The 22491-nt window shown below is 31.6% G+C and overlaps 1 protein-coding gene across 1 annotated transcript in view; it reads left to right on the top strand.

The window, feature by feature from the left end:
• Positions 1-22491, top strand: part of dop (microtubule-associated serine/threonine (MAST) protein kinase dop) — a 98715-nt gene that overhangs the window by 57920 nt on the left and 18304 nt on the right. Inside the window, exons 16-21 of the mRNA XM_075362823.1 lie at positions 2986-3213; positions 9880-10134; positions 12554-12722; positions 17096-17277; positions 17987-18201; positions 20693-21025. Coding sequence (XP_075218938.1) covers positions 2986-3213; positions 9880-10134; positions 12554-12722; positions 17096-17277; positions 17987-18201; positions 20693-21025 — 1382 coding nt within the window. The remainder of the gene's footprint in view (positions 1-2985; positions 3214-9879; positions 10135-12553; positions 12723-17095; positions 17278-17986; positions 18202-20692; positions 21026-22491) is intronic.

Here is a 22491-nt window from a genome sequence, read left to right on the forward strand (position 1 = left end):
GTACAACAATGAGAACTGGGAATGGTTCCGCAGGCTCGCCGGGGAGATCCTGCGGGCCAAAGAGGATGAAGACAGAAGAATGGGAGTATAAACAGTAGGGTAGGGCGGACAGTCACTCCATGGAGGGCCTGTACGCCTTGGTGTGCGGGTACCTGAGAAGGGGGTGAACTCCAGGGGAGTTTGAGTTTGGGTTAAAATAAAAGACCAAGTCCCGGTCGGCGGGGTCGTCCCTGCGGGAGCCTAGGCTCTTTGTGGGGTCAGCGCTGTCGATTAGAGGCCAAAGGCGTAAAGACCAAGTCCCGGTTCCCTGCTGAGGCGCTGGGGGACGGCATAGCCGGAGCTTGGCTCTAAAGCGGGGGATTAGAGGCAGGCAATGTAAAACAAAAGATCCGAGACCGGGGAGGCCAACCTGCCGTGCCGGACGTATAGCTGGCGGGTGGGGGACGCCTCCTTTGAGAGTAAAAGGACACTCTCCCCGACTGAGTATACTTAATTGGATATCCGGTCGGGGAGAGTAGAAAAAAAAAAGAAGATAAACTCACACTTTATTTCTAAAGTTCAATCCAATTATTTCAGGAAACTCAAAGAAAACCTTGATGAGAGTGAATGTCGCATTATTGGAAACTTTTCTGAAAATTACACCTTCACCGTTCAAGATGAAATTCAAAGCTTTCATTGAACAAATTTGCACCTTTCTCTGCATCCATTTGTGTTTTACTTCAAAAAAGAAGACATAGTTTTGTTGTTAGAGCTTATGTATAATAAGTGATAGCCTTTCTCACGATACTACTGCTGTACACACTTTTCAACGACATCTAATAAATGCGATTAAAAGTGTGCTACCTGATGTTACAAAATAGAAATATTTTAGTGATGGTACCAGCAGCCAATATAAAAAAAAAATAAGAACTTTATCAATCTGTGCCAACATATAAACGATTTTGGAATATTGACCGAATGGAACTTCTTTACTTCTTCTCATGGCAAGAACTCTTGTGATGGAATTGGAGGCACGACCAAGCGAGAGGTGACAAGGGCAAGCCTGCGTAGTTCATATAATGACCAAATTTTTATGCCAATAGATACGTTTAAATTTTGCAATGATAAAAATACAAGTGTAAAACATATATTTGTCCCATTAAAAGAAATACGGACCACAGAGGACAAATTTAAACAGAGGTTTGAATGTTGCTTACAAGTAAAAGATACAAGAAATTACCATCGGTTTGTTCCTTTAAGTGATAACCAAATAAGATGTTATCCCATCAAGATCAAAGAAATTGAAGATCATCAAAAACATCTATTGTGTTACTAACACAAAGTCTTTAGGAATCCAAGATAACATTGCTTGTATCTGTGATGTTAAATGGGGGATTGGAAAAGTGAAGGAGTAAAATGAAGAAAACAACAATGTTCTGATTCATTTTTTCCATCCATTCATCAGGTCCCAAATTATCTTTTCAGTTATCAAAAAACGACATTGTTCGGGTTCCCGTAAAGAATGTTCTGAAAAAAATTACTCCCTTAGAATTAACAATCATGTTTGGAAGCACATATATATCAGAAAAGTTGTGCAATGAAATCTCATAAGTTTTTAATATTTTAAGGAAATACTAAAATTATGATTTATCAACCATCACTTTTAGTTAAACAATATAATGGCTTTAATTCTTTATGCTCTGACATATTAACAACAATTTTATGGTCTGTTGCATAATATACTATTGGAATGAAATTTAAGTGTTTTATTAGTAAAAAACATCTAATATACCGACATTAAAACCTTATTGCTGCACTCAGGCATTTTCAACCAAATTTGGGGGTCTGTAGCTCATAAACTAGGTAAGTCTCAGTAATTAAATTTATACAGCATGTTTATGTTTGGAAGAAGTGTTTTCCTGTAATATTTTCAAATTTTTCAGTGCCGACTGAAAATTGTTGAAAACTGACCATCAGCCATCTTTGAAGCCCTCTAGAAAAAAAAGGACATAAGTCTCCTGGCTGAAACTTAAGTTCCAAGCCATGTTATAAGATAACTTTGACAGGAGAAAGATAATCAACGCAGGACTCTTTTCCCTTCATGAAAAATACTGGGCTCAAAAATTGAATTTTAGTTGTAAATTCATTTTATCTGTATATATTCTTTTTTTTTTTTTACCAACTTCCTTAATATTTATAAGTAGTTTAAATAATTTCATGCTGAACATTTTGGTTTTTAGATTATCATGATATCTTTATAAATAAAGTAGTTACACGGTTTTCCCCCAAAACGAGTTATTTGCGAAAAACAAGTAATCTGTGTGAAAAACATTTTTGATGACAGTTTTACATTCATATAGATAAAGAGGTCTCCTAATAACAGTTTTATAAAAATTAAAAATGCTGAGTGAAAATGGCTGTACGATTTGTTATGGATTGACCCATATCAAATATGATACTGGATTATGTTATTCTATTTTTAGATTTACTCAAATGAGAATGGTCCTTCTACGATGGTGATTTTCAATATGTCACATTCTGAGAAAGTTTTTTAATAACAGTTTTGCCTCTTTTTCATATTCTTTTTTAAAATAATATACTTTCTCTGTCTAATATAAAATGTAGTGAATTTTTAAACATCTTAACGTATTAATGACCCAATATTTTTAAAGGACAGTAGGAGGTACACTTAGATACATAATATGGAATATGATTAAAACAATTTTTGTGTACTGGAATTCTAGTTATGCACTTTTTAAGGCATATTATATATTTTATTGTGATTTAATATAATAGTTTATTTATTTTAAGTATAAAAAAGACATTGTTACTGATTAAATTTTTTTTCTCCCTTCGCAATCTTTTCCTGCTTTATCAGTTTTTATTATATATTATTATTTTGATAAAGCATTTTACCCTTTTAAGTTCCAGTTGAAAGTATTTTTATCTCTTAGTATCAGTTATGACATTCATAATTTTTATGCCTTGATTATTTTGTTTTTCTAGATGATATTGAATGGCCATCAGAAGAGGACTGGCCAATCCAACCGGAGGCAAAAGATATAATTACACAGTTACTTCAAACAAACCAGAGGGACAGATTAGGCACAGGAGGACCTCATCAAGTGAAGGAACACCCTTACTTTGCTGGAGTCGACTGGAACTCTCTTTTACGTCAAAAAGCTGAGTTTATTCCCCAGTTGGATCATGAAGAGGATACAAGTTATTTTGATAGTAAGTGTTACTGATTATTCAATTTTAGTTCTGAAATTTTTCTCGATTTACTTTGATTAAATAATTATTAATGAACCTCAAAAATTAGTTAATATTAATTAACTAATTTAATTATTATTGTTTTTCTTAATTATCTTACATTTTTCTACTTTTCCAGCTTATAGCTAACAAAATTCCTAGTAAAGTTTTACATTAAAGTGCATAGTATATCTGAAAAGTTACTGGAATAACTATAACTAGTTAAATAAATTTTCTTGTACAATTTATGAAAGTTTCATGAGTATATAATATTAGTTGGCAATAAGGAAGATTAAATCTTGCGTAATTTTTCTACAGTTCCAGTTTAATTAACAATTGGGAAATCAGCACACATAAAATTTTGAATAAAGTATTACCAGTCAGGGCTTGCTTCATTCACCCTTTCCATTTAGCTTGTGGGCTCTGCCCCTCAGACTCCCACTGTGTTCATTATCCTCTTACTTGTGAAAATAATACTGATAAAAAACAATTAAAAGCCTATTCAGTATATAAAAATTATCAATGTAATGTAATTTCTTTAGAACAATAGTTTGTTCAGCATAGGACTCAAAATTTTCATTGAACTGAAGTATATGGGTATCAGAATAGTTGGCCCCCATCTTAAAAATTGTAGTTATAGGTGGTTACCCATCCATCATACGTGTAAAAAAGTATTTTTGATGGTTCTTAGCCTTATTCTACAAACACCACAAGGAGGTGACCATACTTAGTTTCTCATTTTTTTTTTATTTTTTATTTTATCTTTTAGTCAAGTAAGCAAAAGCAGTTACTGCCAGTCGTGTTATACACACAGTAACAGTGGCATTGGCAGTGGCTGTGTTAGTTTTCAATTTAACTGAACGGCATATCAAAAAAGACAGACTTTTTTTTTATTTTATAGAAAATCTAATTTTAAACACTGCAAGTGGTCTCCAAATTTTATTTGACCAGTAGTTTGGCCATAGTGAAGTTGAATATCAGCAAGGAACATAATCCAGGTAATATCACAAGCCATTATAACTGCCATCTTGAAATATTTCAAAACAGTAATAGTCCTGTGTTTTTTCCAGATATAAAAACTATGTTCATACAGAATTTCAGCTCAATCAGTTGAGTAGTTTTTTTTTTTTTGCATGAAAGAGTAATATACTCGCAGACACTATTACATTTTTGCATATATATCAGACTACAAACACTTACAAATGCTGAAATTAGGGTACTCTGAGAATTTACCATACTATGTAGTAATATTTTATTGACACAGGCATTTTAAGGATGCCCAAGGATTATTTTGCCATCAAAGGAATTGTCATTGTTTGACGTTCAAATTAATGAAACTATTTAACTGTGTGCTCCTCTCCAAGATGCTCCACCTGACCCTTCAAATACTGAAAAATTGAATTGCATTAAAGAGACTGTTGCTATTATCTATGAGTCCCTGGAGTACAAAGAATTTTTTCTTGCTTCATCCTCCATTTATTTACTATTCAACCAACAGAAATTGTCAAAAATCTAATGTTGATTTTGTTGAAACTGCAAGTATAGATTCAAGATTTTTAAAAACAGTTGTTACTAATGATGTAGTGTTACACGTACGAGGTTTGATAAAAAAATATGCAGAATTTTAGTTTTTCTCAAAAAATCTTTATTTATTCATCAATATTTATTTCGTCACCTTCAAAGTACTCCCCTTCAGATGTAATACATTTGTACTAGTCCTCGAAAAACCTCTGTAACACAGGTTTTGGTACGGCATTTAGCTCCTTCAGTGATTCTGTCTTTATCTCTTCAATGTTGCCAAAACATCATCTTTTCATGATTCTTTTCAGCTTGAGGAATAGGAAGAAGTCACAGGGGCCATGTCAGGTGAATACAGTGGGTGAGGCACCATAATGGTGTTTTTTGGCCAGATATTCACGAACAAGTAGTGAATTGTGAGCAGGTGCATTATCGTGGTGCAATTTCCATGAATTGTTTTGCCACAAATCCGGTTATTTTCTTCAATTGCTTCACCCAGACAGCATGGAACTTCCAAGTATTACTCCTATTTATCCTACAACTAGTGGCAAGAACTCATGATACACTAAGCCATTGAAATAGAAGAGAACAGCGATCAGACCTTCACATTCGATCAAACTTGACCTATGTCATACCCATATACGCATGTTTCATCTTCACTTATTACCCATTTGAGCAGTTCTGGATCATCATTCACTTCATTCAGCAACTCCTGAGTAATTTTCATTCGGCACTGCCTTTGGCTGAAATTTAACAATTTTGGAACAAATTTTGCTGTCATACATTTCATGCCCAAAACATCTGAAAAAATGACTTGGCATGAGCCAAATGATATGCCTACATTATCAGCAACTCTGTGGTATTGATTTGGTGATTGTGCATAATCATTTTTTTCACTTTTTCGACATTGCCATCTATTGTTGATGTGCTGGGGGGGGACATCCATTACACTCATCATCTTCACGGCCCTCTTGAAAATGTTTGTATCTCTTGTAAACACTTGTTTTATTCATAGAAGAATTACCAAAAGCAATATTCAACATTTCCAATGCAATATCGCACATTACTCCATGCTTAAAGCAAAATTTAATGCAAATTTTTTGTTCCATTTTTCCACAAGTTAAAAATTGTTGTTTTATTGTCTTCAGTCATTTGACTGGTTTGATACAGCTCTCCTAAGATTACCTATCTAGTGCTAGTCGTTTCATTTCGGTATACCCCCTATATCCTACATCTCTAACAATTTGTTTTACATATTCCAAACGTGGCCTGCCTACACAATTCTTTCCTTCTACCTGTCCTTCCAATTTTAAAGCGACTATTCCAGGATGCCTTAATATGTGGCCTATAAGTCTTGTCTCTTCGTTTAGCTATATTTTCCAATTGCTTCTTTCTTCATCTATTTGCCACAACACCTCTTCATTTGTCACTTTATCCACCCATATGATTTTTAACATTTTCCTATAGCACCACATTTCAAAAGCTAATCTTTTCTTCTCAGATACTCCGATTGTCCAAGTTTCACTTCCATATAAAGCGACACTCAAAACATATACTTTCAAAAATCTTTTCCTGACATTTAAATTAATTTTTGATGTAAACAAATAATATTTCTGAGTGAAGACTCGTTTCGCCTGTGCTATTCGGCATTTTATATCGCTTCTCCTTCATCCATCTTTAGTAATTCTACTTCCCAAATAACAAAATTCTTCAACCTCCATAATCTTTTCTCCTCCTATTTTCACATTCAGTGGTCCATCTTTGTTATTTCTACTACATTTCATTACTTTTATTTTGTTCTTGTTTATTTTCATGCGATAGTTCTTGCATAGGACTTAATCCATGCCATTCATTGTTTCTTCTAAATCCTTTTTACTCTCAGCTAGAATTACTATATCATCAGCAAATCGTAGCATCTTTATCTTTTCACCTTGTACTGTTACTCCGAATCTAAATTGTTCTTTAACATCATTGACTGCTAGTTCCATGTGAAGATTAAAAAGTAACAGGGATAGGGAACTTCCTTGTTGACTCCCTTTCTTATTTTCTTATGTTCTTCAATTATTACTGTTGCTGTTTGGTTCCTGTACATGTTAGCAATTGTTCTTCTATCTCTGTATTTGAACCCTAATTTTTTTAAAATGCTGAACATTTTATTCCACTCTACGTTATCGAATGCCTTTTCTAGGTCTATAAATGCCAAGTATGTTGGTTTGTTTTTCTTTAATCTTCCTTCTACTATTAATGTGAGGCCTAAAATTGCTTCCCTTGTTCCTATACTTTTCCTGAAACCAAATTGGTCTTCTCCTAACACTTCTTCCACTCTCCTCTCAATTCTTCTGTATAGAATTCTAGTTAAGATTTTTGATGCATGACTAGTAAAACTAATTGTTCTGTATTCTTCACATTTATCTGCCCCTGCTTTCTTTGGTATCATGACTATAACACTTTTTTTGAAGTCTGATGGAACTTCCCCTTTTTCATAAATATTACACACCAGATTGTATAATCGATCAATCGCTTCCTCACCTGCACTGCGCACTAATTCTACAGGTATTCCGTCTATTCCAGGAGCCTTTCTGCCATTCAAATCTTTTAATGCTCTCTTAAATTCAGATCTCAGTATTGTTTCTCCCATTTCATCCTCTTCAACTTCCTCTTCTTCCTCTATTACACCATTTTCTGATTCACTTCCTCCATATAACACTTCAATATATTCTACCAACCTATCGACTTTACCTTTCGTATTATAAATCGGTGTACCATCTTTGTTTAACACAGTATTAGATTTTAATTTATGTACCCCAAAATTTTCCTTAACTTTCCTGTATGCTCCATCTATTTTAACAATGTTCATTTCTCTTTCCACTTCTGAACACTTTTATTTAATCCACTCTTCTTTCACTAGTTTGCACTTCCTGTTTATAGTATTTCTTGATTGTCGATAGTTCCTTTTACTTTCTTCATCACTAGCATTCTTATATTTTCTATGTTCATCCATCAGCTGCAATATATCATCTGAAACCCAAGGTTTTCTACCAGTTCTCTTTGTTCCGCCTAAGTTCGCTTCTGCTGATTTAAGAATTTCCTTTTTAACATTCTCCCATTCTTCTTCTACATTTTCTACCTTATCTTTTTTACTCAGACCTCTTGCGATGTCCTCCTCAAAAATCTTCTTTACCTCCTCTTCCTCAAGCTTCTCTAAATTCCACCGATTCATCTGACACCTTTTCTTCAGGTCTTTAAACCCCAATCTACATATCATTATCACCAAATTATGGTCACTATCAATGTCTGCTCCAGGGTAAGTTTTTCAGTCGAGTTGATTTCTGAATCTTTGCTTAACCATGATATAATCTATCTGATACCTTGCAGTATCGCCTGGCTTTTTCCAAGTGTATATTCTTCTATTATGATTTTTAAATTGGGTGTTGGCAATTACTAAATTATACTTCGTGCAAAACTCTATAAGTCGGTCCCCTCTGGTTCCTTTTGCCCAGCCCGTATTCATCCACTATATTTCCTTCCTTGCCTTTTCCAATGCTTGCATTCCAATCTCCAACTATTATTAAATTTTCATCTCCTTTTCGTGTTTAATTGCTTCATCAATCTCTTCATATACACACTCTACCTCATCATCATCATGGGCGCTTGTAGGTATATAGATGTTAACAATTGTTGTCGGTTTAGGTTTTGATTTTATCCTTATTACAATGATTCTATCGCTATGCGTTTTGAAATACTCTACTCTCTTCCCTATCTTCTTGTTCATTATGAAACCTACTCCTGCCTGCCCATTATTTGAAGCTGAGTCAATTATTCTAAAATCACCTGACCAAAAGTCGCCTTCCTCTTCCCACCGGACCTCACTAATTTCTACTACATCTACATTTGTCCTATCCTTTTCCCTTTTTAAATTTTCTAGCCTACCAACCTTTTTTAAACTTCTAACATTCCATGCTCCGACTTGTAGAATGTTATTTTTTAATTTTCTGGTGACCCCTTCTTTAGTAGTCCCCCACCCGGAGATCCGAACGGGGGACTAGTTTACCAAGGAAGGCGCCTCCATCATTGCTATATGAAAATGCAGAGAGCCACATTTTCTTGAAAAAAAAGCAGCTGTAGTTTTCCATTGGTTTCAGCTGCGCAGTACTCAGAGGACTGAGTGATGTTGATATGGCCGTTTAAGTCATCCTGACTCACGTCCCTAACAACTACTGAAAGAGCTGCTGCCCTCTTTCAGGAATCATTCCTTAGTCTGGCTCTCAACAGATACCTCTCCGATATGGTTGCACCTTCGGTCCAGCTACTCTGTATCACTGAGCACTCAAGCCCCCTCATCAATGGCAAGGTCTCATGATTCATAGAGGGGGAAAAATTGTTGACCATTTGAAAACACGTGTAGCCTTTACGAAAGCTAACAATAAACTAAGCATCCAATATAGCTACCAGTGAAAATATACATTAGGGACAAGTGTACCAACACAACAAAAAAAAAATTCTGATAATCGGACTTCAGCACCATGGAAAATTTTAAAATTCTGTATATTTTTTTATCCAACCTCATGTGAGACAGTATAAGACAGTTGTTTGTTTAAATCAGCAAGATCATTAAAAGTTAATCAACAAAACTGAAGGATGAAGACAATAGTCATTGCATGTTCCCAAGGTTGTTTGTTTAGAGTTTCTGAAATAGTTTTGAAAATATTAGGATGCATACACTTGGATCCATCACTACAGTTCACCTGTTCACAACCATGACTTAACTACAGTTTTTCAGTGATTCACCATTCTTGTACAGTTGTTTGGACATACTTTTTTTAATCTTCCAAAGATTTTTAAATAGTTGTTTTTTAATAACACAATGTACCTCATCAACTGAAGAGAGAGAAATGTTACAGCAGCTTCCAATTATTACTGTCATAATACGGCAGGTATTAAGAGTGGATAGATATTGAGCAATGAAGAAATTTTCTTATCTTCATATGTTATTTTTTAAACTTTTTTCTGAGAACTTCTCAGCCATACTATTTATAGTATTACATGCTGTTTGTTTTTTCTTTTTTTTTTTAAATATTTGATATAATTAAGATGAATAGAATGACCTTTTTATCTTTTTTTTGCTTTTAGCTCGAATGGATAGATATAATCATCATGATATTGGAGAAGATACAGATGATCCGGATGATTCTGTTCAGTTTAGTACATTTTCTTCGTGTTCTCCTCAGTATAGGAAAGTTGCATCACGATTTGGAGGCAGTGTGTCTGAAGATCTTGAGGATACTGGCAAGAAGATGACATTCAGGTGTGATTCAACTCAGTCTGAACACAACGAAACATTTGCTCAACCTCTTCCTGCAATAAACACCAGTTTACAATCTTTAGGTATGGTTTTTTTTCTATAAAAAATTGATTTCCAATTATCTACTTCCATTATTTAGAATATATTTTGTCACAGAACCTTTATTTTTGAAGTACCTTAATGCTTTCTATAAAAAATTGTTTTGAGTACCATACATAGATATCCCAATGTTTCAGAAATGTAATTGCTGATTTTTTTAAACTTTTTGTTATACAAAAACTGGTTACATTTATGACTATTCAGAAATATCCAGAATAAATTCTAAATTTTAAAACTTTTGTTTGAAAAAGTTATAAATAGATAGATAAATAAACCAATTGTATTTTTTACTCAAAATCCTGGTAGTATGTTATTAAAATTTACCTTGAAAAGAAATTTATTAGATAATTGTTTTTGTGAAAAGAGATTTATTAGATAATTTATTTTTGTGAAATCATGTTTATATCTGTTGGTATTGTCTACTACGGAAGTTCTTAATTTATGGTTTGTGAACTCATAGAAGGCATGAGAAAGCATCTGAGTGCTTTCGCAGGAGGTCTGCTTCATGAAGTAATACAAAATTTTTCCATTTAAAATTGAATCAAGAGCAAACCATAGAAGAAAAGAGGATTCAAAAGAAAAAAAACATTTCCATTGCTGGTTGGTGTGTAACTTGTTAACAAATTCTTATCAACAAACCACCTAGTAATTACTTCTTGTTTTATTATAAATACAAAAATCTCAAGAACAGAAATAACTATAATAAGAATAACCTTCATAATTATTAATAAGCTAAAATTGTATATAAATTGATTTATATTAAATGTAATGTAATTAATGCATAGTACTTTGAATCACCATCAGTTTAATAATAAATAGAAACGTACTTGTAACAGTTATTAATACAAAAATGACTCCTTAGTTTGATTGACTTTTTTTCTTAATTCACTGCCTAAAGTGGAGTTAATAACAGGTTTACTACATTATGTGTTAAAATATTATTTACACTGACACATTAAAATAAATTATCAATTGGATTAGATAAATTATATTTGTTGAAAGTGAAATACAGTACTGAAAATAAATTTATATTTTCATTGTTGTTATTATTAGGATGATTGTTCTATTTGAGTTTTATGATTTGTGAACCGATTTATGGCCTAAAGGTACCCTTGATTTACTTTATTTGGTTCCATTAAGACAAAGAAATACTAGTAATTATAATTGGTACGTTTGGGAAAACATCAAAGTATATCAATCAAATGACTAGCAAAAGAGAGTATAGATTCAGTTAATAATGATAAGATAATGAGCCAAACCTTTTTAACCCTAAAAATTTAAATATTTTTTACATCATTGATAAGCAGTTTTTATACAGTCAGTGATGTGAGCATGATCTAATTTGGGAACAAAATTCCTGATTCTTGATTATTTGCAAATGATTAATTATTTTCTAATTCCTGATTACTTTTCATAGACAAATGTATATCGAGCTGTTAAAAATTTTAATTTTACTAATAAGAAGGTTGAATGTTATTTGACTGCTGTCTAGCATACAATGTGCAATTAGACCTGTACTTTAGTTGACAAAACAGTGTGATTAGGTGAAGTTAACATGATATTAGTAACTTTCTTGTCATTTACCATGTCATCTGTCATCTTACCATTACATTCCCTCTGATATGATGACTGGAAAATTAAAAGAATAAATTGGTAAGTTGGTGAGGAAGTTAAATACTCTAGGCTACAGAATATTGGTATTAGGTTACTAACACCCGTATCTGATCAGAGTGTGTGGTAGACATGGTTGTTCCGTTTCTATATTACTCGTACAATGATTGATGAGGCAGTATTTATATATACAGATGTTCATATTAATCATTCAAATGTTTATGAAATCGACATTGGACCTCATATTCTCAACATGTTGCCATGTAACTCCTGATCCATCACATGATGCATGCATAGTTTTTGGGGTTTTTCTAACACTATGGAATTTTAAAAGAGAAGACATTTTACATTGCAAGGGATATTTCAAAATCTGTGATTAACTTTCACAATATCTTAAAACTACTATTGCTTGTAGTATACCTATGAAGACAACATTGACCTAAAAGTATCTATTTTGATTTTCAAGAGTGCGTATTAAAGGCCTTGTAAATAACTTGTCAACATATACACTGTAATATGATGATTAAATAGACTGTTAGTATTAAGCAATATACCAAAGAGGTTAATAAATGTTGATAGAATCAAAAGGCCAATAATGCTAATATCAACCTGTATAATCAGCCTAAAAGTATGAAAAAATTGATAAATATTCTGTAAAAATATAAATTTACTAAATTATAGAAATTGTTCTTATCTTTTTTACTTGTGCTCTGCTTTTTCATGTTCCTAACACCTTTTTTTGTTTTTACTGTCAGTTTTTATTGTTGAATTTTATATAATTTATATTTATAGGAAGCAACAACGTCAGCCAAGAAGGACATGAAGCAAGTGGTAATCCAAGTACTCCTGAATCATCACAAACAGAAAGTGATGATGTTTCCCCCCAGGTGCAACGGAAAAGAAGACTTCATTCACGTGAAGGCCTTCCTCGTTTTTCTATTTCTATAGAAGATGAAGCAAAGTAATTCATTTGTAGCAAAATTATTTTATATAATTTATTAATCTATAATTTCATATCTGATTAGTATTTTATAAATGTATTATTTGTGTAAATCTATCTCATTGATGATACAGCATCACCTGGAATACCTTGGTGAGTATAATTCTGAAAATTGAAGAACTTTAAAGAAGAACTAAACATCAGCAGCTAAAATCATGTTTAAATGATGGGTTCTCCATACAAGATGAAAGTTAAATAATTCTTGATACAGGTTCCCTGCATATAATTGGTATTTGTCATTCATTTCTGGGTAATGAACTTAGCAGTCAAAAAATTACCCAACAAGATTTTAGGTCAGTTTTATATTCTCCGTTTGTTACAGCATACAGCATAAAACAAGGAAAATATTGTTTTTACTCCAAGAAAGATCATAAGATATTATTTGTCCTTAACATTTTATGTGTTGGCATATTATTTTCTTTAAAAGAAATTTCTTTATATTAAATTATATATCTAACGTGAAATAAAATGTGTGTATTTTACTTAACAGCAAATATAGCTAGAATAGCAATATATATTTAAGGGTAAAGTATGGTGATCATGTCAAAAAAGATTATCAGGTGTTTTACAAAACTTTACATTTTAGGGTCCAATGTGTTCATCTAGACCAAAAAAACATTGTATGTATATGTATCGCACTGCTTTTTGCCTTGTATCTCAGGATTAACCAAACCTGTTTTCATCAAATTTAGCTCGCATATTTGTATGTATAGGGTGCTGTTTATATTATTTTTTCAGAATTTACTAAGAGGGTGAGGATATTGCAAAAAAAAAAATAATTTTGATTTTTTTTCAGAGGCATTTTAGAGAAAACTTGATTTAGGCAAATTTGTTAAGCTTAACCTTTTTATGAATATTTTTAGAAAAGTCTTTCCTAAAATTTATTCCACACCTTAAAAAATATATATTTTGTTTTTTGGCTCTTAACTCTTTTAATTTTTATTATTAAAAAAAAATTTTTGTATTTTTCTTCATCACTTAAAAATTAAAATAGCTTTGGTACATGTTAAATTCCCAAAATGAGAAGCAATTTTTTTTCATTACTTTCATAAAAGTAATATTTTATTTTTTCAATATTTTTAAACAATTCTCTTTTAAATTAGTTTTTTTTTCTATTACAGATCATTTTTTTATAATTAGATTTTCTCAGAGAGTACGAAACCCCTAAAATAAAAAAAACTATTCAAAATTAGGGAATTTTGATGCTTAATTCTTATTTTGCTAAAATAAACAAGCCCTTTTGATAAGGCTCCTAAATTTTAAAAAATTTGGACAACTTTTTTAAATCTTTTCAATTTGAACATTCATAAAACTAATTTTGATGAGTATTAGTGTTATTAAGTCTTTTTAATATGGAAAAATTTGCAAGATTATATCATGACTTTTTAAAGGTATTTATTTTGCAATTTCATAGAATTTTTTATAATTTGATTTTTTTATTTTACTATGTTTTTACAAATTTGTAGAATTTTTTACAATTTTATGATACTACTTTTTGTTCAGCTTAGCCAGAAATCTCATGCATTACTTTACCAGCTTTTTTGTTACGTTTATTAAGTTTTTTTTTTTTTTTTTTTAGATTGGGTTATTTATTGTTTATACTATTGTGAATTTAATTATTTCCTGTGATTATTCAATTTTGTCCAGAAAGATTAAATGTATGAATGATAATAGTATTAAATACCATACAAGACCCATCCTTTCCCAATGCTTCAGTATTATCAGGGCCTCCAAAAATATATAATTAATATGTAAAAAACTGTGTAAAAACACAAAAACTGCAAAGTAATAAATCAAAAGATAGATGACATATATTGTTGTTGATAGCTGAGAATGTATAAAATTAAAATCAGTTATTACAAGAGTCATTCAATAAGTCCTTAGAAAATGAAAGATAAACAAATTATTTTGTGCAGATTTTTTTTTTCAATCCTTAACTCTATACATTTTCCAAGTGTTTCTCCAACTTTTTTAAGCCATCCAAAAAGTAGGATTTCAGAAGGTCCTCAAAATAAGCATCTGTTTGGGCAAAGACCTCCTTGTTCGACGTGAACCATTGCCCATCGAGCCATTTTTTCAAGTTGGAAATAAAAAAAATCATGGGGGCCAAATCCAGTGAATACGGTGGATGTTGTAATAATTCAAACTAGTTCCATAATTTCGGCCATCAAAACTGTGTAGGTGTGCACCCGTGCATTGTCTTATGAAAGAGGATCTTTTTCAAATGAGGACATTTTTTCTTGATTTCTTCACTCAACTAGTGCAATAACGACGGATAATACTCTCCAGTTATTGTTTGTCCTTTTTCCAAGTAATCAGTGTAGATGATATGTGCATCCCAAAAAAACGTGGCCATTACAGCCGATTTCATTGTCTTTGTCTTCGAAGTCCGTTCGCCTTATAAAATCCAGTGTTTTGACTGTTCCTTTGTCTCTGGAGTGCAGTAGTATATCCACGTATCGAAGCTGAAACTCATCAGGATTGCGATGGAAAAGCACAAAAACAGCCTTAGAGTCAACGACAAAATTGCATTTATTCTCCACTGAGAGCAAACGTGGCACCCATCTTGGCAAGAATTTTTTCATGCTCAGTTTTTCGTGCAAATTTGAAAACTGTACCTTACGATATGCCTGTGGACTCAATTATTTTGCTCGCTTTGATTTGTCAATCATTCAAAACCATATCGTGAATTTTGTCAATCATTTTGGGGGTGGTCACTTCTACTGGATGTCCCGAACAATGTTCATCTTTTGTGAATGTATTACCACATTTAAACTCATTTACTCAATTGTAAACAGTTGCAAACACAGGAGCAGATGTGCTGTGAACTTCAACCAACTCAGCTTTGATCTCTTTTGGTGTTAAGCCTTTTAAATGTAAGTGTTTAATCACCACTCAACTCACTTTTTTCATTTTTAATAAATAGCTTGTTGCTACAATCAACTATGACAATGAAACCACGTGATGGATACAACTGAAACTTTAACTTTCTCAAGTGACAAATGACGCTTACTAAAAGCAAACCATTTTCGACACTACAAGCGCCATCTCTTGGATTTTCTATTATCTTATTGAACGAGCCTCGTATATATTGTTCATATAATTAGTTCATTCAATAACAGGTTTACAAAATAATGTAATAATTACAACAAAAAGTACGAGGAATAATACAGTATGACTGAACACATTATAAAATATAAGAATACTATTACAAGTGTAGAAGACAACTTAAAAATTAATAATAATGCAGAAATTGATATATCAGAAAAATTTCACATATAGAAATGATAAATACACAAATAAAATATAAGAATTATTTTTTAAACCAGTTGACAGAACTGATCTGAAAGATAAGTCTATAAAGATATTCCTATGCTCGCCAGTAATGATATGATTCAGTGTCAGTCTGAAAAAATGGAAAACCATAAAATCGCTACTAAATATAACAAATTGTCATTATTGTTATTTTTTTTATATCTGGTTGATATATGTTTGTTTTGAATAATTATTCAACTTATAACTAGGAGATATTGAAAGGATATTAACTAGGATTGATAGTATACAGATACAATACTTAATGTGGAGCAACATTGATTAGATCCTTCACTTGTGGCTGTGAGTTTATAGCAGTTTTTGGCAAAAAAGTAATATGATAGTTCTTTCTCAACCAACTATGTGCCTTGTTATTCTTTTTTCTGTTCTCTTGTATGAAACATTGAGTCAAAGGAATCATTCTACTGAATCAATGAAGTGAAAAAAAATTATCTAAGTACAATCCTGAGGGTTTCCAAAATGCTTCCTGTAAGAAGAACACCAAGATAAGTGTATCATCTTGAAAAGTTAGTACTCAAATACTTAGAAGGAGATGAGTAAATTATATAAAACTATATTTCTTTTTAATTAATTTTTTGTTTCCCTCATATAGATTCATATCTTATTAGCATTTCATTATATTTTTGTAATATAATAATATAGTACCTGATGGTTTCTGATAGAAATCATTAAAACAACTAATCCTAAAACACTATTGTAGTAAGGAAAATATATTTTTAGTTGTTATTATTAATAATTGATGTTCACACAAAAGAAGTTATGTCAAACATATTTCTAAAATTTCATATTGCAAATTTGTATGCCTCAATGTAGGTTTGGATAAAACGAGTATCATGCTCCGAATTGAATTAACATAATAATTTTAATTGTTAAAATGTTATTTAAATATAATAATATTTTTTTAACTTGTCATTTGAAGTTATATTGTAATCTTTGAATTTTTACCTGAAGGAAGATCATTTTTGTTTCTAATTTAAAAAAAAATGTTTATTCTTTTTTAGTTGCGGCTTAGCACACCCTATTCTAGAATTAGATCAAAGCAGGAGCAATAAAAGTGAGGGTTCAAGTTTTTTACCTGCTGTGAGGATGGCTATTTCTCCTATATTACCTATCACTAAACATCGATCACGTGCTGTCATAAAAAGTTTCTCTGCTTCTGGTCTGTCATTGATTATTCCACCAGGTGAGTATTTTAATGTTCAGTGCATTAGTATTGAAAGTTAAATTTAGATGCTAAATTATGAAAGTTCTTTTTTGTATTTTATCAAAACAACTTTTTTTAACATTAAAATGTTAATAATTTTAGTTACTTTAAAATCCAAAGAATATCCTTTTTAAGCCCATTTTGGTAGCACGGAGTCAAAACATTGAAATTAGGTACAGATTGCTTCCCTGATTATAAGTTAGCATTTACTTGGATGATGCTGTAGTCACTGTAAATTGTGATTCTAATTATAAACAGTGAACCCTATTCACCTCCTACTTACAGGAAGTGTATAAACAACCAGAACTAGGGACCCCGCCTAACACATCTCTACTAGATCACTTTTGATCCTACTGCCTAAAAGAGAATGGACTGAAAGAAAATCATACTGAGAGAATGATGCAGGTATATGATCAGATAATTCATTCACATAAGTTGAGATAAATGGTTTCATATTCAAGGGTAATTTAATTTTATATTTCATTGTTAACCACAACATATTAAGTTTGACTGCCATGTGTAACCTTGAGAGCATGAATACCAACTACGGTAAAGAAATTATTTCTTAGGAACCAAATACCATGCAAATTTTCAAAACAGTAGCAACATTTTGATTGCAGGAAGGGCTACAGGAATTTCTCAGACATAGGGCAACTTACTGAAGTTTAAATACATTTACTTGTTACAGGGGAAGATGCTGTACAACCTATTGAATCACCTGGAGGTTCCAGCACTGCTAGTTCTCGGGATACATCACCATGCCGGGAACTTTCACCTCTTGTAAATAGTCTGAAACCACCAATTATCATACGTCGAGGACCTTCTGGATTTGGTTTTACTGTGAATACAATACGTGTTTATTATGGTGACACTGATTTTTATACAATGCATCATTTGGTAATGGTTTGTATTGTCTTTTCAGTTTATTAATTAGTAAATATTAATCAGATGTAAGTTTAATCTTTGGATTTGTGCTTTTCTCATTAGTTAATTTATGCTCCAAACTACATTTTTTTTTTTTTGTTTAAACAAAGAGTTGCTGATTATTTTAATTTAGCATTTTTTCTTCCAGATGTGTTATTTTTGGTAAAGAAGTAATTTTAGTTGTATTGCTCATTACTTTTTGATTCTTATTTTTCTTGTCCTAAGCCAGTTAGGTCTTGAAATATCAGATTTAATCAGTAGGGTGTATTATTTTCCATTTCACTTTTCAACAACAATATATTTATGTAGCATGACTGAACTGTAGATATAAATTTTTGTTTTGCTGGAAATATTGTCCAAGAAATCTTTCACAGTTATCATTTGTTTTATTTCTAAAAGAACTGTGGAAAAGCTGAGACTGATTTTAGATTATGGTAAGATAATAATTATTTCCTTAAAGAAACCTTACTAAATGTTAAAAATAATTCAGTAATTTTATTGAGAATATTACATTTGTAAGTACTATTATTTTTTGTTAAAGGGACCTTACTAAACGTAATGAAGAATGCGGATAGTTGTATTTAACCTTTCTACTGTAGTACTCATAGGGTTAAATTATTTACCCGCTTGACCAGTGCCCTCATCAACTACTCTACAATATTTTGAATAAGTAATCTATTTGTCTCTTCCACTACTTAATACTTCAGATTTAACTTCTCTCTTTCTATTTGATATTATAGACATCCTTTGCAATTGTGCATTAATCTAGTGATGTTAATTAGATATACAAGAACTTCATTCTTATTTCTGGAGTTAGCTTGAAAATTTCTAAGAATTTTTTTTAATCTGCATGTGCTTTGTTATTGACAAAAGTTTGCTTGTCTGAATATGAGTATAGTGCATTAAAAATGTTTTAACATAAATAAAAATTTATAGCTTTTGTGATGCAAGTTATAATTTCATGAATATATATTGTAGTTTCTAAAGTGAACAGTTATTTGTTAAAAGAATTTTTAGTGTATGTTTTGCAGTACACTTTTTCATATATTCAATTACTTATATGCTTCTTATATATTGTTTTTTTTTTAGATTTCAAAATAAAAAAGGCACCTTTTAATGTATAAAATAAGTCTCTAACAAGCTTGGTGGTGAAGGCAATTATTTGATATAGTATGCTTCACAACAAAGGTTAAAAGAACTGAACATTACAATTAAAAGACAATTTATAAAATATATGAAGTCAACTTAGAAATAAACACTTAGATTATAACAATTTTAGAGTAAATTGCAGTTAAACTTATTACATTAAATACCTTAGTCTACTTTTCTATATAATCACCACCAACATTAAGACACTTGTTATAACAATCCACAAACCTCAAACTACCTGCACCATATATTCATTTGCTCCTAGTCTTTTAACCACTGCTTGACAGTGTCATTCAATTTATTGGTTAATTTTGTTTGTAACTGGTTAATCTTCCATTAACATCTATGACACTCATCACCAACAAGTCTTATCCTAGATTTTATAAAAACTTTTTGACTAATATCAAAAAAAGAAGCTCTAAGCTGGTGACTTCAGATATTATACTTGAAGTATTAAATTTTGTTTTTATCTTTCATCAATCCACTTTTTTTAAGTTGTTAATATAGATCAAGATTTGCCCAGAACAGTCTTCATGATGTACTTTTATTCTGCCATTCTGAATCATTTTCCAATAGTTTTTATCACTTGCCAAGGTTCTTAATCAGCAGTTATGTCAGTTGCATTTTAAAACTTTATAACTTGCACCTTACTGAATGAAGTTTCTTGGAAAGTAATAGATCATAGTAAACAATGCTAATAAATTGGGTGACCTTAAGTTTTACAGGTGGGCCAACCTCCACTGGAGAAATTTTTGAATTGTCATTACTTTCAAGATAGCCCTCAAATCAATTCACTGGAATTCTCAAGAGATTCTGAGTTTTCATTATGATGAGGATATTTATTGTATGTATTTTTCACAATATGACAGTAAGATGATAGGACAGATTGTTCTATTTAAAAGGATACCCATTCTCTGGGGTTATTACTCCTCCCAGTTTAACAAGAGTTCTTTAAAAAGACTGTGAGTAGTTATTCTTAAATAGTTAAAATGGTGTCATTGATCTCTGATGCATAAGTTTTACTTCACAATGCCTGGTTCTTTTCATTTATCTCTGCCTGTTTTGCACACTCGCTCTCACTTGGTGTACTAACAGTTGTAAAGTTACTGCAGTATTTTATAAATTTAAAAATCTTATGACCTTTTAAATAGTTAAAGAATTTTTCAAATGAATCCATTATTAACATAGTTTTAAACAATTTTATATGTAAGATATGACTGTAGACCATGTATGTGAAATAAAACTTAATTAACTTTGTTATTTTTAACATCTTTACGACTAAGAGATTTTTTTCACAAATTACATAAATTTTTCTTTTTAGGCTGTGGATAATGGTAGTCCAGCATTTGAAGCAGGATTGAGGCCTGGAGATTTGATTACTCATATTAATGGTGAGGCAGTCCAGGGATTATATCACACACAAGTGCTGCAGTTATTGCTCTCTGGTGGTGATCGAGTAACATTGCGTTCTACTCCTCTAGAAAATACATCGATAAAGTCTGGTGGACGAAAACGAGAACCTGGGCAGAGTAAGTTAGCCAAGCGTTCGCTTCACAAACAGCGGCGACAGAAAAGAGATGTTAATGATAAACGTCGTAAGACTTCACTTTTCCGCCGGATTAGCAATAAACGTGCAAGTGTAGAAATGCAACAGGTAATTGAAATTCAGTAATTGTTATTAATTAAATTATTATCTTATGTACAAGGGTGGGCTGAAAAGTTCAGGTCTCTCACAGAGATGGCGTTAGTACGCTTAATTTCTTGATGGCGTCGCATGGCTCCATTCTTCATTAGTTAAAACCCTTTCAAGTCACTGCATCACTTGGTATAGTATTTACAGTCCATCGTAGTAGTCAATTAGTGCATTTTTTGGAAAATGGAAAAACAGGAAATTCATGCAGTGATTAAATATTTTTTCTGAAAGGCTTAAGTGCAAAGGAAATCAAATAAGAGCTTGATACAACATTGGGAGACTTTTCAATCAAATACAAGAGTTAAATGCTTGGTTGCAGAGTTTAAAATGGGTTGAACATGCACTATCAATGAACCATGTGCAATGGACACCCTTTTGAAGTAACTGCACTAGAAATGATAGAAATAGTGCATAAAATTGTTCTAGCAGGTTGATGAGTGACAGTGAACAAGTTAACAGAGTCTGTAGACATGTCAACAAAATATGTGTGCAATATTTTGCATGAACATTTGGACATGAACAAACTGTGTGCTAGATGGGTGCCACATTTGCTCACGCCTGACCAAAAAAGGTGCTGAAAAAACATTTCAAGCGATTATCTTGAGTTCTTTCAGCACAATCCAGAGGAACTTTTACATCGATTTTTGACTGTTTATGAGACTGATCTGGCTCCCAGTGACTATCAGTTTGTTAATCTAAGAAAATGACTTGGAGGGAAGAGATTTTCAACCAATAATGAAGTTATTGCTACTGTAGATGGTTATTTTAAGGAGTTAGATAAATTGACATACTGAACTGGCATAAGCTTTCTTGTGGCATACTGAGCTGTTTATAGATCTTAATGGTGACTGTGTTCAAAAATAAATCAAAATGTACCCAAAAAAAAAGTTTTCCTATCCAGGCCTGGAATTTTTCACCCCACCCTCATATGTGTAGATGTGGTAACAAATCCACACATATTGTGTAAGAAATTAATTTACAGTAATGATAATGAATAATATTTAACTATATTGAACGAATGAAATTAATATAACTGTAATTAACATTTATAATTCACATTTGAAACTAAAGACAATGAATGTATAAACTTCTGGGATACAAAAATTATGTTTAACACATTTAGTGGAGATGTAGGTGTGGTACAACATGATGTCATTTTTTAATTATGGGTCTGGTTCCAGAATCAAATTAGCAACGTTGCATTTTTCCACTCAATTGTACTGTATAAATGTTACAAATACCTTGATTGTAGACAGATTTTTTTTTTAAGAGGTTTACATATCTGCATTGAATGTTATAATTCTTAAACATTTTTAGTACAAAATAACAGTTTTTATTTTTTTTTATAATGTGGTGTTCTGTAACAAAACAAATTAAGCTGATTTTTTTTTTTTTAATTTTACCATATTTTCATTTTACAACACGCT

This window comes from Lycorma delicatula, chromosome 4, assembly GCF_047948215.1.
Source record: "Lycorma delicatula isolate Av1 chromosome 4, ASM4794821v1, whole genome shotgun sequence".
NCBI classification, from domain to species: Eukaryota; Metazoa; Arthropoda; class Insecta; order Hemiptera; family Fulgoridae; genus Lycorma; species Lycorma delicatula.